The 17,208-nt window shown below is 59.8% G+C and overlaps 1 protein-coding gene across 1 annotated transcript in view; it reads right to left on the bottom strand.

Moving 5' to 3' along the window:
- SHANK1 (SH3 and multiple ankyrin repeat domains 1) overlaps positions 1 to 17,208 on the bottom strand; it is a gene marked incomplete at both ends in the record, with an annotated part of 94,406 nt that overhangs the window by 33,690 nt on the left and 43,508 nt on the right. The window contains 2 exons of the mRNA XM_082299858.1: positions 12,478 to 12,553; positions 14,158 to 14,271. Of these exons, the coding sequence (XP_082155984.1) occupies positions 12,478 to 12,553; positions 14,158 to 14,271 (190 nt within the window). The remainder of the gene's footprint in view (positions 1 to 12,477; positions 12,554 to 14,157; positions 14,272 to 17,208) is intronic.

Here is a 17,208-nt window from a genome sequence, read left to right as displayed (position 1 = left end):
GGGACACGGGAAGGGGACGGGGGGGGGTCCCGGTACCGGTACCGATTTGGGGAGGGGTCCCGGTGCCGATACCGATTTGGGGGGGGGTCCCGGAAGCGACACCGATTTGGGGGGGAGGTCCCGGTACCGATACCGATTTGGGGGGGGGTCCCGGTACCGATACCGATTTGGGGAGGGGTCCCGGAAGCGACACCGATTTGGGGGGGAGGTCCCGGTACCGATACCGATTTGGGGAGGGGGTCCCGGTACCGATACCGATTTAGGGGGGGGTCCCGGTGCCGATACCGATTTGGGGGGGTCCCGGTACCGGTCCCGACTTGGGGGGAGGTCCCGGTGCCGATACCGATTTGGGGGGGGGGTCCCGGAACCGACACCGATTTGGGGGGGGGTCCCGGTGCCGATACCGATTTGGGGGGGAGGTCCCGGTACCGGTCCCGACTTGGGGGGGGGTCCCGGTACCGATACCGTTTTAGGGGGGGGTCCCGGTGCCGATACCGATTTGGGGAGGGGGTCGCGGTGCCGGTACCGTTTTAGGGGGGGGGGTCCCGGTGCCGATACCGATTTAGGGGGGGGTCCCGGTGCCGATACCGATTTGGGGAGGGGGTCGCGGTGCCGGTACCGTTTTAGGGGGGGGGGTCCCGGTGCCGATACCGATTTAGGGGGGGGGTCCCGGTGCCGATACCGATTTGGGGAGGGGTCCCGGTGCCGATACCGATTTAGGGGGGGGGTCCCGGTGCCGATACCGTTTTAGGGGGGGGTCCCGGTACCGATACCGATTTGGGGGGGGGGTCCCGGTACCGATACCGATTTGGGGAGGGGGTCCCGGTACCGATACCGATTTGGGGGGGGGGTCCCGGTACCGATACCGATTTGGGGAGGGGGTCCCGGTACCGATACCGATTTAGGGGGAGGTCCCGGTACCGATACCGATTTTGGGGGGGTCTCGGTGCCGGTACCGATTTGGGGGGGGGTCCCGGTGCCGATACCGATTTAGGGGGGGGTCCCGGTGCCGGTACCGATTTGGGGGGGGTCCCGGTGCCGATACCGATTTAGGGGGGGGTCTCGGTGCCGGTCCCGACTTGGGGGGGGGTCCCGGTACCGGTCCCGACTTGGGGGGAGGTCCCGGTGCCGATACCGATTTGGGGGGGGGGGTCCCGGTACCGATACCGATTTAGGGGGGGGGTCCCGGTACCGATACCGATTTGGGGGGGGGGGTCCCGGAACCGACACCGATTTAGGGGGGGGTCCCGGTACCGATACCGTTTTAGGGGGGGGTCCCGGAACCGACACCGATTTAGGGGGGGGGTCCCGGTACCGATACCGTTTTAGGGGGGGGTTCCGGCACCGATACCGATTTAGGGGGGGGTCCCGGTACCGATACCGATTTGGGGGGGGGTCCCGGTGCCGATACCGATTTGGGGGGGGTCGCGGTGCCGGTACCGATTTAGGGGGGGGGGTCCCGGTACCGATACCGATTTGGGGGGGTCCCGGAGCCCCCGTACCTGTAGATGTACCAGACGCTGCGGCGGGGGGGCCCGAGCAGGGGCCAGCTGGACGAGAGAGGGGGCGCGGGGGGGGGCGCGTAGCGGGGGGGGGCCCGGCGGGACATGACGGGAGAGGGGGGGAGGGGCGCGGCCGCATCGCCCGGGGTGGGGGGGGGGTGGTGGGGAGGGGGTCCGGGCCCGGTGAAGGCCCCCGGAGGAGGGGAGGGGGGGTGGGGGAAGGGCGGCGGGGCCCGGGCGGAGGCACCGGCACCGGGAGCGGCTCCTTGAGCCGGAGCGACGGAGGCCGGGCAGGGACACAGCGAGAGGGGAGGGGGACAGCGGGGGGAGGGGAGGTGGGGAGGGGGACAGAGAGGGGAGGGGAGGTGGGGAGGGGGAGAGAGGGGGGGAGGGGGAGATGGGGAGGGGGACAGAGAGGTGGGGAGGGGGAGATGGGGACAGTGGGGACAGTGGGGAGGGGGAGATGGGGAGGGGGAGATGGGGAGGGGGAGATGGGGAGGTGGGGAGGGGGCGCCGGGACAGAGGGAGGGGGATGGGGAGGAGGAGATGGGGACAGTGGGGGGAGGGGATTTGGGGAGGGGGAGATGGGACAGAGGAGGGGGATGGGGAGGTGGGGAGGGGATTTGGGGAGGGGGAGATGAGGAGGGGGAGATGGGATTTGGGGAGGGGCCGGTGGGATTTGGGGAGGGGATTTGGGGAGGGGGATTTGGGGAGGGGATTTGGGGAGGGGCCGGTGGGATTTGGGGAGGGGGATTTGGGGAGGGGATTTGGGGAAGGGATTTGGGGAGGGGATTTGGGGAGGGGGATTTGGGGAGGGGATTTGGGGAGGGGATTTGGGGAGGGGGATTTGAGGAGGGGATTTGGGGAGGGGATTTGGGGAGGGGGGATTTGGGGAGGGGGATTTGGGGAGGGGATTTGGGGAGGGGATTTGGGGATTTGGGGATTTGGGGATTTGGGGAGGGGGATTTGGGGAGGGGGATTTGGGGAGGGGATTTGGGGAGGGGATTTGGGGAGGGGGATTTGGGGCGGGGATTTGGGGATTTGGGGATTTGGGGAGGGGATTTGGGGAGGGGGATTTGGGGCGGGGATTTGGGGATTTGGGGAAGGGGGATTTGAGGAAGGGATTTGGGGAGGGGGCGCCCAAGGAGGCGGCGGGGCCGTGAACCAGTGCGGGACTGGGACGGGACTGGGACGGGACTGGGATGGAATTGGGAAGGGACTGGGACGGAACTGGGAAGGGACTGGGATGGAACTGGGACGGGACTGGGACGGAACTGGGAAGGGACTGGGACGGGACTGGGACGGGACTGGGATGGAATTGGGAAGGGACTGGGACGGGACTGGGATGGAACTGGGAAGGGACTGGGATGGAATTGGGACGAGACTGGGAAGGGACTGGGACAGGACCAGTGTGACACTGGGAGGGGACTGGGATGGGACCAACACAGGGACCAAGGACAGTTCCGGCACCAGTACGGCACCAGTACAGCTCCAGTATGACACCAGTACAGCTCCAGTATGGCACCAGTACAGCTCCCAGTACAGCACCAGTACGGCACCAGTACAGCACCAGTATGACACCAGTACAGCTCCAGTATGACACCAGTACAACTCCCAGTACACCACCAGTACGGCACCAGTACCCAGGACAGCTCTGCTACAGCACCAAGGACAGCTCCCAGTACAGCACCAGTACGGCACCAGTACGGCACCAGTACAGCTCCCAGGACAGCTCCAGTACAGCACCAGTACAGCACCAGTACGGCACCAGTACGGCTCCCAGTACGGCACCAGTATGACACCAGTACAGCTCCCAGTACAGCACCAGTACGGCACCAGTACGGCACCAGGACAGCTCCCAGGACAGCTCCAGTACAGCACCAGTACGGCACCAGTACAACTCCCAGTACAGCACCAGTACGGCACCAGTACGGCACCAGTACAGCTCCCAGGACAGCTCCAGTACAGCACCAGTACGGCACCAGTACAACTCCCAGTACAGCACCAGTATGACACCAGTACGGCACCAGTACAGCTCCCAGGACAGCTCCAGTACGGCACCAGTACAGCTCCCAGGACAGCTCCCAGTACAGCTCCAGTACAGCACCAGTACGGCACCAGTACAGCACCAGTACGGCACCAGTACAGCTCCAGTACAGCACCAGTACAGCTCCAGTTCAGCTCCAGTACGGCTCCAGTACAGCTCCAGTACAGCACCAGTACAGCACCAGTACAACTCCCAGTACGGCACCAGCACGGCACCAGCACAACTCCCAGGACAGCACCAGTACAGCACCAGTACGGCTCCAGTTCAGCTCCCAGTATGGCACTGGTACGGCTCCCAGTACAACTCCCAGTACGGCACCAGTTCAGCTCCCAGTACAGCTCCAGTACAGCTCCAGTACGGCACCAGTACAACTCCCAGTACAGCACCAGTACAACTCCCAGTACAGCACCAGTACGGCACCAGTACCCAGGACAGCTCTGCTACAGCACCAAGGACAGCTCCCAGTACGGCACCAGTTCAGCTCCCAGTACAGTTCCAGTTCAGCTCCCAGTACAGCACCAGTACAGCTCCAATACGGCACCAGTTCAGCTCCCAGTACGGCACCAGCACGGCGCCAGCACAACTCCCAGTACGGCACCAGCACAACTCCCAGTACGGCACCAGCACAACTCCCAGTATGGCACCAGTACAGCTCCAGTACAACTCCAGTACAGCACCAAGGACAGCACCAGTACAGCTCCAGTAAAACTCTCAATACAGCACCAGTACAGCTCCAGTTCAGCACCAGTACGGCTCCAGTACAGCTCCAGTACAGCACCAGTACAACTCCCAGCACGGCACCAGCACGGCACCAGCACAACTCCCAGTACAGCTCCAGTACAGCACCAGTACGGCTCCCAGTACAACTCCCAGTACGGCACCAGTACAGCACCAGTACAGCTCCAGTTCAGCTCCCAGTATGGCACCAGTACAGCTCCCAGTACCGCTCCAGTACAGAACCAGTACAGCACCAGTACAGCTCCCAGTACAGCTCCAGTACAGAACCAGTACAGCACCAGTACAGCTCCCAGTACAGCTCCCAGTACAGCCCCAGTTCAGCTCCCGGTATGGCACCAGTACAGCCCCAGTTCAGCTCCCAGTACGGCACCAGTTCAGCTCCCAGTACAGCTTCAGTACGGCCCCAGTTCAGCTCCAGTACGGCACCAGCATCCGCTACAGCCCCAGTCTGCCCCCAGCCCAGTCCCAGTTTAATCCCAGTCCCTCCCAGTCCAGCTCCCTGCAGCCCCCAAACCCAACCTGGGGACCCCCAACCCCGCAGGGGACACGGGGGAGGGGGGGGGAGACTCCCCCAGCCCCAAATCAGCCCCAAATCAACCCAAAATCAGCCCCAAAACTGCCCCAAATCAGCCCAAATTCAACCCAAAATCAGCCCCAAACCTGCCCCAAAGCAGCCCCAAAACTGCCCCAAATCAACCCCAAAACTGCCCCAAATCAACCCCGAATCAGCCCCACAACCCCAAAACTGCCCCAAATCAACCCAAAATCCACCCCAAAACTGCCTCAAATCGGCCCCAAAACTGCCCCGAATCAACCCAAAAGCAGCCCCAAAACTGCACCAAATCAGCCCCAAATCAACCCAAAGTCAGCCCCAAAATTGCCCCAAATCAACCCAAAATCAGCCCCAAAATTGCCCCAAATCAACCCAAAATCAGCCCCAAATCAGCCCCAAATCCAACCCCAAACTGCCCAAAATGCCCCAAAATGCCCCAAAGCAACCCAAAATCAACCCCACAACCCCCAGCCCCAAAACTGCCCCAAATCAGCCCAAAATCAACCCCAAATCAGCCCCAAAACTGCCCCAACTCAGCCCCAAACTGCCCCAAATCCAACCCCAAAATGCCCCAAAACAACCCCAAAATCAACCCCACAACCCCCAGCCCCAAACTGCCCCAAATCAGTCCAAAATTGCCCCAAATCAGCCCCAAATCAGCCCCAAAACTGCCCCAAATCAGCCCCAAATCAGCCCCAAACTGCCCCAAATCCAACCCCAAACTGCCCAAAATGCCCCAAAACACCCCAAAACAACCCAAAATCAACCCCACAACCCCCAGCCCCAAACTGCCCCAAATCAGTCCAAAATTGCCCCAAAACTGCCCCGAATCAGCCCCAAAACTGCCCCAAATCAGCCCCAAAACTGCCCCAAATCAGCCCCAAAATGCCCAAACTGCCCCAAAATGCCCCAAAACAACCCAAAATCAACCCCTCAACCCCCAGCCCCAAAACTGCCCCAAATCAGCCCCAAAACTGCCCCAAATCAGCCCCAAAATTGCCCCAAATCAGCCCCAAATCAGCCCCAAACTGCCCCAAATCCAACCCCAAAATGCCCCAAAACAACCCCAAAATCAACCCCACAACCCCCAGCCCCAAACTGCCCCAAATCAGTCCAAAATTGCCCCAAATCAGCCCCAAATCAGCCCCACAGCCCCCAGCCCCACATCAGCCCCCTGACCCCATAACCGCCCCCAGCCCCAAATGAGCCCCACAGCCCCCAGCCCCAAATCAGCCCCAAATCAGCCCCCAGCCCCAAATCAGCCCCACATCAGCCCCCTGACCCCATAACCGCCCCCAGCCCCAAATGAGCCCCACAGCCCCCAGCCCCAAATCAAACGTCCTGACCCCATAACCGCCCCCAGCCCCAAATCAGCCCCAAATCAGCCCCCAGCCCAAAATCAGCCCCACAGCCCCACAACCCCCCAGCCCCAAATCAGCCCCCAGCCCCAAATCAGCCCCACAGCCCCCAGCCCCAAATCAACTCACAACCCCACATCAACCCCACAGCCCCCAGCCCCAAATCAGCCCCCAGCCCCAAATCAGCCCCACAGCCCCAAATCAGCCCCCAGCCCCAGCCCCAAATCAACCCCACAGCCCCCAGCCCCAAATCAGCCCCCAGCCCCAAATCAGCCCCCAGCCCAAAATCAGCCCCACAGCCCCCAGCCCCAAATCAGCCCCAAATCAGCCCCCAGCCCCAAATCAGCCCCCAGCCCCAAATCAGCCCCCAGCCCAAAATCAGCCCCACAGCCCCCAGCCCCAAATCAGCCCCAAATCAGCCCCCAGCCCCAAATCAGCCCCCAGCCCCAAATCAACCCCACAGCCCCCAGCCCCAAATCAACTCACAACCCCCCAGCCCCAAATCAGCCCCCAGCCCCAAATCAGCCCCACAGCCCCCAGCCCCAAATCAACCCCACAGCCCCCAGCCCCAAATCAGCCCCACAGCCCCCAGCCCCAAATCAGCCCCCAGCCCCAAATCAGCCCCACAGCCCCCAGCCCCAAATCAGCCCCAAATCAGCCCCCAGCCCCAAATCAGCCCCCAGCCCCAAATCAACCCCACAGCCCCCAGCCCCAAATCAACTCACAACCCCCCAGCCCCAAATCAGCCCCCAGCCCCAAATCAGCCCCCAATCAGCCCCCAGCCCCAAATCAACCCCACAGCCCCCAGCCCCAAATCAGCCCCCAGCCCAAAATCAACCCCACAACCCCCAGCCCCAAACTGCCCCAAATCAGTCCAAAATTGCCCCAAATCAGCCCCAAATCAGCCCCACAGCCCCCAGCCCCAAATCAGCCCCCTGACCCCATAACCGCCCCCAGCCCCAAATCAGCCCCCAGCCCCAAATCAACCCCACAGCCCCCAGACCCAAATCAACTCACAACCCCCCAGCCCCAAATCAGCCCCCAGCCCCAAATCAGCCCCCAGCCCCAAATCAACCCCACAGCCCCCAGCCCCAAATCAGCCCCCAGCCCCAAATCAACCCCACAGCCCCACACTCCCCCCAGCCCCAAATCAGCCCCCAGCCCCAAATCAGCCCCCCCAGCCCCACACTCCCCCCGCCCCCCAGCGCCCCCCACACTCACCCCACCTCCTCGGGCCCCATGGGTGCCCCCGGCCCCCCCCGGCCCCCCCCGGCCCCGCAGCCGCCGCCGGCCCCGAGCGCGGAGTGGGGCGGGGGGAGGGGGGGAGGGGACACCGGGGGGGGGGGGGAGGGGGGGAGGGGGTCCCTGGGGAGGGGGGGAGGGGCCAGCGGGGGGGGGGGGTCCCAAACCAGGCCGGGCTGAACCGGGACAGGCCCCGGGGGGGGCCCCTCCCCCAATGTGGGGCAGGGGGAGGGGGGGGTTGAAGGGGGGGGGGAGGGGTGGGGGGGATTTTGGGGGGGTTTGGGGAATTTTTGGAAGGATTTGGGGGGGATTCCGGAAAAATTTGGGGGGATTTTGGGGAATTTTTGGAAGGATTTGGGGGGGATTTGGGGGGATTACGGGAGAATTTGGGGGGATTTAGGAGGAAGTGCAGGGGATTTTGGGGGGATTTCGGAAGAATTTGGGGGGATTTTGGGGGGTTTAGGAGGAATTTGGGGGGTTAGGAGGAATTGGGGGGGATTTTGGGGGGGATTTTGGAAGAATTTGGGGGGATTTTGGGGGGGTCTGGGGGATTTTTGAAAGGATTTGGGGGGATTTGGGGGGGATTTGGGGGATTTTAGGAGGAATTTGGGGGATCTGGGGGATTTTGGAAGAATTTGGGAGGATTTTGGGGGATTTGGGGGTCTGAGGGGGGATTTTAGGAGGAATTTGGGAGGATTTGGGGTGATTTTGGGGGGATTTTGGAGGATTTCGGAAGAATTTGGGGGATTTAGGAGGAATTGGGGGGGAGTTTTGGGGGGATTTGGGGGGATTTTGGGGGGTTTGGGGGGATTTCGGGAGAATTTGGGGAATTTAGGAGGAATCTGGGGGGAGTTTGGGGGGGATTTGGGGAGATTTTGGGGGGATTTGGGGAGATTTTGGGGGGATTTGGGGGGGAATTGGGGAGATTTTTGGGAATTTGGGGGTATTTTAGGAGGAATTTGGGGGGATTTGGGGGGATTTTGGGGGGACTTGGGGGATTTCAGAAGAATTTGGGGGGATTTCGGAGGAATTGCGTGGGATTTTGGGGGGATTTCGGAAAAATTGGGGGGGATTTGGGGGCATCTGGGGGATTTTTGGAAGAATTTGGGGGGATTTCGGAAGAATTTGGGGGATTTAGGAGGAATTGGGGGGAGTTTTGGGGGGATTTGGGGGTGTTTGGGGGATTTGGGGGGATTTTGGGGGGTTTAGGAGGAATTGGGTGGGATTTGGGGGGATTTTGGAAGAATTTGGGGGGTTTGGGGGGGTTTGGGAGGATTTTTGGAGGAATTTGGGGGATTTTGGGGGGATTTGGGGGATCTGGGGGATTTTAGGAGGAATTTGGGAGGATTTTGGGGGATTTGGGGGTCTGAGGGGGGATTTTAGGAGGAATTTGGGAGGATTTGGGGGATTTTGGGGGGATTTGGGGGGATTTCGGAAGACTTTGGGGGATTTAGGAGGAATTGGGGGGGAGTTTTGGGGGGATTTGGGGGGATTTTGGGGGGTTTGGGGAGATTTTGGGGGGATTTGGGGGGGAATTGGGGAGATTTTTGGGAATTTGGGGGTATTTCAGGAGGAATTTGGAGGGATTTGGGGGATCTGGGGGATTTTTGGAAGAATTTGGGGGCATTTGGGGGGATTTTGGGGGGACTTGGGGGATTTCAGAAGAATTTGGGGGGATTTCGGAGGAATTGCGTGGGATTTTGGGGGGATTTGGGAAAAATTGGGGGGGATTTGGGGGCATCTGGGGGATTTTTGGAAGAATTTGGGAGATTTAGGAGGAATTGGGGGGAGTTTTGGGGGATTTGGGGGTGTTTGGGGGATTTGGGGGGATTTTGGGGGGTTTAGGAGGAATTGGGTGGGAGTTGGGCGGATTTTGGAAGAATTTGGGGGGATTTTGGGGGGGTCTGGGGGATTTTTGAAAGAATTTGGGGGGATTTGGGGGGGGATTTGGGGGATTTTAGGAGGAATTTGGGGGATCTGGGGGATTTCAGAAGAATTTGGGAGGATTTTGGGGGATTTGGGGGTCTGAGGGGGGATTTTAGGAGGAATTTGGGAGGATTTGGGGGATTTTGGGGGGACTTGGGGGATTTCAGAAGAATTTGGGGGGATTTCGGAGGAATTGCGTGGGATTTTGGGGGGATTTGGGAAAAATTGGGGGGGGATTTGGGGGCATCTGGGGGATTTTTGGAAGAATTTGGGGGAATTTGGGAAGAATTTGGGGGATTTAGGAGGAATTGGGGGGAGTTTTGGGGGGATTTGGGGGTGTTTGGGGGATTTGGGGGGATTTTGGGGGGTTTAGGAGGAATTGGGTGGGATCTGGGGGGATTTCGGAAGAATTTGGGGGGTTTGGGGGGGTTTGGGGGGATTTTAGGAGGAATTTGGGGGATTTTGGGGGAATTTCGGAAGAATTTGGGAGGATTTTGGGGGATTTGGGGGTCTGAGGGGGGATTTTAGGAGGAATTTGGGAGGATTTGGGGGATTTTGGGGGGATTTGGGGGGATTTCGGAAGACTTTGGGGGATTTAGGAGGAATCTGGGGGGAGTTTTGGGGGGATTTGGGGGTGTTTGGGGGAATTGGGGGGATTTGGGGGGATTTTGGGGGGTTTAGGAGGAATTTGGGGGGTTTAGGAGGAATTGGGTGGGATTTGGGGGATTTCGGAAGATTTTGGGAGGATTTGGGGGATCTGGGGGATTTTAGGAGGAATTTGGGGGATTTTGGGGGGATTTCGGAAGAATTTGGGGGATTTTGGGGGATTTTGAGGGGATTTTGGGAGGATTTCGGAAGAATTTGGGGGATTTAGGAGGAATTGGGGGGAGTTTTGGGGGGATTTGGGGGGATTTTGGGGGTTTAGGAGGAATTGGGTGGGATTTTGGAAGAATTTGGGGGGATTTGGGGGGATTTTAGGAGGAATTTGGAGGGATTTGGGGGGATTTGGGGGGATTTGGGGGGATTTTAGGAGGAATTTGAGGGATTTTGGGGATTTTAGGAGGAATTTGGGGGGATTTGGGGGATTTTGGGGGCGATTTGGAGGATTTGGAGGGAATTTAGGAGGAATTTGAGCGATTTGGGGTGAATTTGGGGGATTTGGGGGGATTTTAGGGCACTTTGGGGGGATTTAGGAGGAATTTGGGGGATTTGGGGGAGATTCAGGAGGAATTTGGACGAATTTGGGGGATTTTGGGGAGTTTTTGGAGGAATTTGGGAGGATTTTGGGGGATTTGGGGGATTTTAGGAGGAATTTGGGGAATCTTGGGGCGATTTCGGGGATTCAGGAGAAATTTGGGGCGATTTAGGGCGATTTGGGGGGATTTGGGGGGATTTCGGGAAGGATTTGAGGTTTTGCGGGGGGGGGAGATTTGGGGTTTTTGGGAGGGGGTGGAATTTGAGGGGGATTTTGGGGCGATTTGGGCCGAATTTGGGGCTTTTTTTGGGGGGCGCCGCAGTTTCGGGGTGCTCGGTGAGAATTCGGGGAGGTTTTTGGGGTCCCGGGGGGGTTTTTGGGGTCCTGGGGGGGTTTTTGGGGTCCCGGGGGGGGGTTTGGGGTCAATTATGGGATTCAAGGGGGGATTTTTATGGGATTGAAGAAGATTTTGGGGGGGGTTCAGGGGGGATTTTGGGGTCCTGAGAGGGTTTTTGGGGTCGCAGGGGGATTTTGGGGGTCCCAGGGAGGTTTTTGGGGTCCCGGGGAGCTTTTTGGGATCGCAGGGAGGGTTTTGGGATCGCAGGGGGATTTTGGGGGTCCCAGGGAGGTTTTTGGGGTCGCAGGGGGGGATTTTGGGGTCGCAGGGGGATTTTGGGGTCGCAGGGAGGTTTTTGGGGTCCCAGGGAGGTTTTTGGGGTCGCAGGGGGGGATTTTGGGGTCGCAGGGGGGGATTTTGGGGTCGCAGGGAGGTTTTTGGGGTCCCGGGGAGCTTTTTGGGACCGCAGGGAGGTTTTTGGGGTCCCGGGGAGCTTTTTGGGACCGCAGGGAGGGTTTTGGGATCGCAGGGGGATTTTGGGGGTCCCAGGGAGGTTTTTGGGGTCACAGGGGGGTTTTTGGGGTCGCAGGGGGGTTTTGGGATCGCAGGGGGATTTTGGGGTCCCAGGGAGGTTTTTGGGGTCGCAGGGGGATTTTGGGGTCCCGGGGAGCTTTTTGGGACCGCAGGGAGGGTTTTGGGATCGCAGGGGGATTTTGGGGGTCCCAGGGGGGTTTTGGGGTCACAGGGGGGTTTTTGGGGTCGCAGGAGGGTTTTGGGATCGCAGGGGGATTTTGAGGTCCCGGGGAGGTTTTTGGGGTCGCAGGGGGGGATTTTGGGGTCGCAGGGGGATTTTGGGGCCGCAGGGAGGTTTTTGGGGTCCCGGGGAGCTTTTTGGGATCGCAGGGAGGGTTTTGGGATTGCAGGGGGATTTTGGGGGTCCCAGGGAGGTTTTTGGGGTCCCAGGGAGGTTTTTGGGGTTGCAGGGAGGGTTTTGGGATCACAGGGGGATTTTGGGGTCCCGGGGAGCTTTTTGGGATCGCAGGGAGGTTTTTGGGGTCGCAGGGGGGGATTTTGGGGGTCCCAGGGAGGTTTTTGGGGTCCCGGGGAGTTTTTTGGGGGTCCCAGGGAGGTTTTTGGGGTCGCAGGGGGGTTTTTGGGATCGCAGGGAGGGTTTTGGGATCACAGGGGGATTTTGGGGTCCCAGGGAGTTTTTTGGGGTCCCGGGGGGTTTTTGGGGTCCCGGGGAGGTTTTTGGGGTCCCGGGGGGTTTTTGAGGTCCCGGGGAGGTTTTTGGGGTCCCGGGGGGGTTTTGGGGTCCCGGGGAGGTTTTTGGGGTCACAGGGGGGTTTTTGGGGTCCCGGGGGGGTTTTTGGGGTCGCGGGGAGGTTTTTGGGGTCCCGGGGAGCTTTTTGGGGTCCCGGGGGATTTTTTGGGATCGCAGGGGGATTTTGGGATCGCAGGGAGGGTTTTGGGGTCACAGGGGGATTTTGGGGTCGCAGGGGGCGTTTTTGGGGTCCCAGGGAGGTTTTTGGGGTCCCGGGGAGGTTTTTGGGGTCCCGGGGGGTTTTTGGGGTCTCACCTGGGGGCGTCGAAGCTGTCGTAGGACCCCACGGTGTAGTGGCGGAAGAGGCGCTTGGCTTTGTCACTGCGCGACTCTGGGGGGGATTTGGGGTCAGGGGGGATTTGGGGTCAGGGGGGGTTTGGGGTCAGCGGGGATTTGGGGTCAAGGGGGGTTTGGGGTCAGGGGGGGTTTGGGGTCAGGGGGGGTTTGGGGTCAGGGGGGGTTTGGGGTCAGGGGGGATTTGGGGTCAAGGGGGGTTTGGGGTCAGGGGGGGTTTGGGGTCAAGGGGGGTTTGGGGTCAAGGGGGGGTTTATGGGGTCAGGGGGGATTTGGGGTCAGGGGGGATTTGGGGTCAGGGGGGATTTGGGGTCAGGGGGATTTGGGGTCAAGGGGGGTTTGGGGTCAGGGGGATTTGGGGTCAGGGGGGTTTGGGGTCAGGGGGGGTTTTGGGGTCAGGGGGGTTTGGGGTCAGGGGGGATTTGGGGTCAGGGGGGTTTGGGGTCAGGGGGGGTTTTGGGGTCAGGGGGGTTTGGGGTCAGGGGGGATTTGGGGTCAGGGGGGGTTTGGGGTCAGGGGGGATTTGGGGTCAAGGGGGGGTTTTGGGGTCAGGGGGGATTTGGGGTCAGGGGGGGTTTGGGGTCAGGGGGGGTTTGGGGTCAGGGGGGATTTGGGGTCAAGGGGGGTTTGGGGTCAGGGGGGGTTTGGGGTCAAGGGGGGTTTGGGGTCAAGGGGGGGTTTATGGGGTCAGGGGGGATTTGGGGTCAGGGGGGATTTGGGGTCAGGGGGGATTTGGGGTCAGGGGGATTTGGGGTCAAGGGGGGTTTGGGGTCAAGGGGGGGTTTATGGGGTCGGGGGGGGATTTTGGGGTCAAGGGAGGTTTATGGGGTCAGGGGGATTTTGGGGTCAAGGGGGGTTTATGGGGTCGGGGGGGGTTTATGGGGTCAGGGGGTTTAGGAGGGATTGGGGGGATCAGGGGGGATTTGGTGTCCAGGGGGGGTTTTGGGGTTTTGGGGGGATTTTGGGGTCAAGGGGGGTTTTGGGGTCAAGGGGGGGTTCAGGGGGGACTGGGGGGGATTTGGGGTCCAGGGGGATTTTGGGGTCAAGGGAGGGGTTTGGGGTCAGGGGGGTTTATGGGGTCAAGGGGGGATTTTGGGGTCAAAGGGGAGGATTTTGTGGTGCCGGGGGAGGATTTTGGGGTTCGGGGGGGGGGTTGGGGTGCCAGGGGGGGGTTTTGGGGTTCAGGGGGGGTTTTGGGGTGCCAGGGTGGGATTTTGGGGTTCAGGGAGGGTTTTGGGGTTCAGGGTGGGATTTTGGGGTTCAGGATGGGTTTTGGGGTACCAGGGTGGGATTTTGGGGTTCAGGGGGGGTTTTGGGGTGCCAGGGTGGGATTTTGGGGTTCAGGGGGGGTTTTGGGGTACCAGGGTGGGATTTTGGGGTTCAGGGTGGGATTTTGGGGTTCAGGGTGGGTATTGGGGTGCCAGGGTGGGATTTTGGGGTTCAGGGTGGGTTTTGGGGTACCAGGGTGGGATTTTGGGGTTCAGGGTGGGATTTTGGGGTTCAGGGTGGGTATTGGGGTGCCAGGGTGGGATTTTGGGGTTCAGGGTGGGTTTTGGGGTACCAGGGTGGGATTTTGGGGTTCAGGGGGGGTTTTGGGGTACCAGGGGGGGATTTTGGGGTTCAGGGGGGGTTTTGGGGTACCTGTCTTGCCCTCGGGGGTCCGGGGGGGCACCTCCTCCACGCACTCGGACGGGAACCACCCGACCCGGCCGCGGGCCTGGCCCTCCCAGAACCCCCCCTCGCCCACGCTCAGCACTGCGGGGGGACCCCAAAAATCAGAGACCCCCCCCAGAGACCCCAAAAAATCAGAGACCCCCCCCAGAGACCCCCAAAAATCAGAGACCCCCCCCAGAGACCCCCAAAAATCAGAGAACCCCCCCCAGAGACCCCAAAAAATCAGAGACCCCCCCCAGAGACCCCCAAAAATCAGAGACCCCCCCCAGAGACCCCAAAAAATCAGAGACCCCCCCCAGAGACCCCAAAACCTCCCAGAGACCCCAAAAATCAGTGACCCTCCCAAAGACCCCAAAACTCACCCAGAGACCCCAAAACCCCCCCAGAGACCCCAAAAAATCAGAGACCCTAAACCCCCTCCCAGGACCCCAAAACCCCCCCAAAGACCCGAAAATCCCCCTCGGAACCCCCCCCCAGAGACCCCAAAAATCAGAGACGACCCCCCCCAGAGACCCTAAAACCTCCCAAGACCCCAAAGCCCCCCCAGAGACCCCAAAATCCCCCCGAGAAACCCCAAAAAATCAGTGACCCCAAAACCCCCTCCAAAGACCCCAAAACCCCCCCCAGAAACCCCCAAACCCCCTCAGAACCCCCCCCAGAGACCCCAAAAATCAGAGACCCCCCCCAGAGACCCCAAAATCCCCCCCGGGACCCCAAAACCCCCCTCAGAACCCCCCCCAGAGACCCCAAAACCCCCCCAGAGACCCCAAAATCCCCCCCGAGACCCCAAAACCCCCCCAGAGACCCCAAAATCCCCCCCCAGAGACCCCAAAACCCCCCTCAGAATCCCCCCAGAGACCCCAAAAAATCAGTGACCCCCCCAGAGACCCTAAAACCTCCCAAGACCCCAAAGCCCCCCCAGAAACCCCAAAATCCCCCCCCAGAGACCCCAAAAATCAGAGACCCCCCCAAAGACCCCCAAACCCCCCAGAGACCCCAAAATCCCCCCGAGAAACCCCAAAAAATCAGTGACCCCAAAACCCCCTCCAAAGACCCCAAAACCCCACCCAGAAACCCCAAAACCCCCTCAGAACCCCCCCCAGAGACCCCAAAAATCAGAGACCCCCCCCAGAGACCCCAAAAACCCCCCAAGACCCCAAAAATCCCCCAGAGACCCCAAAACCCCCCTCAGAACCCCCCCCAGAGACCCCAAAACCCCCCCAGAGACCCCAAAATCCCCCTCAGAACCACCCCAGAGACCCCAAAAAATCAGAGACCCCCCCAGAGACCCTAAAACCTCCCAAGACCCCAAAATCCCCCCCGGGACCCCAAAACCCCCCTCAGAATCCCCCCCAGAGACCCCAAAAATCCCCCAGAGACCCCAAAAATCCCCCAGAAACCCCAAAATTCCCCTCGGAACCGCCCCCAGAGACCCCAAAACCCCCCAAGACCCCAAAAATCCCCCAGAGACCCCAAAACCCCCCTCGGAACCCCCCCCGAGACCCCAAAAAATCAGAGACCTCCCCCCAGAGACCCTAAAACCTCCCAAGACCCCAAAACTCTCCCAGAAACCCCAAAATCCGCCTCGGAACTCCCCCAGAGACCCCAAAAATCAGAGACCCCCCCCAGAGACCCCAAAACCCCCCCGAGACCCCAAAATTCCCCCAAAGACCCCAAAATCCCCCCCCAGAGACCCCAAAAATCAGAGACCCCCCCAAAGACCCCCAAACCCCCCAGAGACCCCAAAATCCCCCCGAGAAACCCCAAAAAATCAGTGACCCCAAAACCCCCTCCAAAGACCCCAAAATCCCCCCCGGGACCCCAAAACCCCCTCAGAACCCCCCCCAGAGACCCCAAAATCCCCCAAGACCCCAAAATCCACCCAGAGACCCCAAAATCCCCCCGAGAAACCCCAAAAAATCAGAGACCCCAAAAATCCCCCCCGAGACCCCAAAATCCTCCCCGAGACCCCAAATCCGCCCCAAATCCCCCCCCCCGCCTTCCCCCCAAAACGACCCCAAATTGCCCAAATTTCCCCATTTTTGGGGCATTTTGGAGATTTTTTTTGGGTTTTGGGGTTTTTTTTAGGGTTTTGGGGGGTTTTTTGGGGGGGTTTGGGGTTTTTTTGGGAAGATTGGGGGGGTTTTTTGGGGTATTTTGGGGCGGGTTTGGGGTTTTTTGGGGTTTTTTGGGGTATTTCGGGAGAGGTTTTTTGGGGGGTTGGGGCTTTTTGGGGTTTTTTTTCGGGGTTTTGGGGTTTTTGGGGGTTTGGGGTTTTTTGGGGGAAGATTTGGGGTTTTTGGGGGGGGTTCTGGGTTTTTTGGGGTTTTTGGGAGCTTTTTGTGTAGCTGGGGTTTTTGGGGCTTTTTTGGGGCTTTTTTGGGGTTTTGGGGATTTTTGGGGGTTTTTTTTGGTTTTTTTGGGGATATTTCGGGGCGATTTGGGGGGGTTTTTAGGGGTTTTGGGGTTTTTTGGGGTTTGGGGTTTTTTGGGGGAAGATTTGGGGTTTTTGGGGGAGGTTCTGGGTTTTTTGGGGTTTTTGGGAGCTTTTTGTATATCTGGGTTTTTTGGGGCTTTTTTGGGGTTTTGGGGATTTTTGGGGTTTTTTTGGGGTTTTTTGGGGATATTTCGGGGCGATTTTGGGGGATTTTTAGGGGTTTTGGGTTTTTTTTGGGTTTTGGGGATTTTGGGGGGAAGATTTGGGGTTTTTTTGGGGTATTTTTGGGAAGATTGGGGGGTTTTGGGGGTATTTTGGGGCGGGTTTGGGGTTTTTTGGGGTTTTTTGGGGTATTTCGGGAGAGGTTTTTTGGGGGGTTTGGGGCTTTTTTGGGGTTTTGGGGTTTTTGGGGTATTTCGGGGCGATTTTTTGGGGTTTTTTTAGGGGGTTTGGGGTTTTTGGGGTTTGGGGTTTTTTGGGGGAAGATTTGGGGTTTTTTGGGGGGGTTCTGGGTTTTTTGGGGGTTTTGGGGGGCTTTTTGTGAATCTGGGGTTTTTGGGGGTTTTTGGGGGTTTGGGGAT

Source organism: Coloeus monedula (genome assembly GCF_965178545.1).
Source record: "Coloeus monedula genome assembly, chromosome: 34".
NCBI classification, from domain to species: domain Eukaryota; kingdom Metazoa; phylum Chordata; class Aves; order Passeriformes; family Corvidae; genus Coloeus; species Coloeus monedula.
This window is presented reverse-complemented; position numbering and strand designations above follow the sequence as displayed.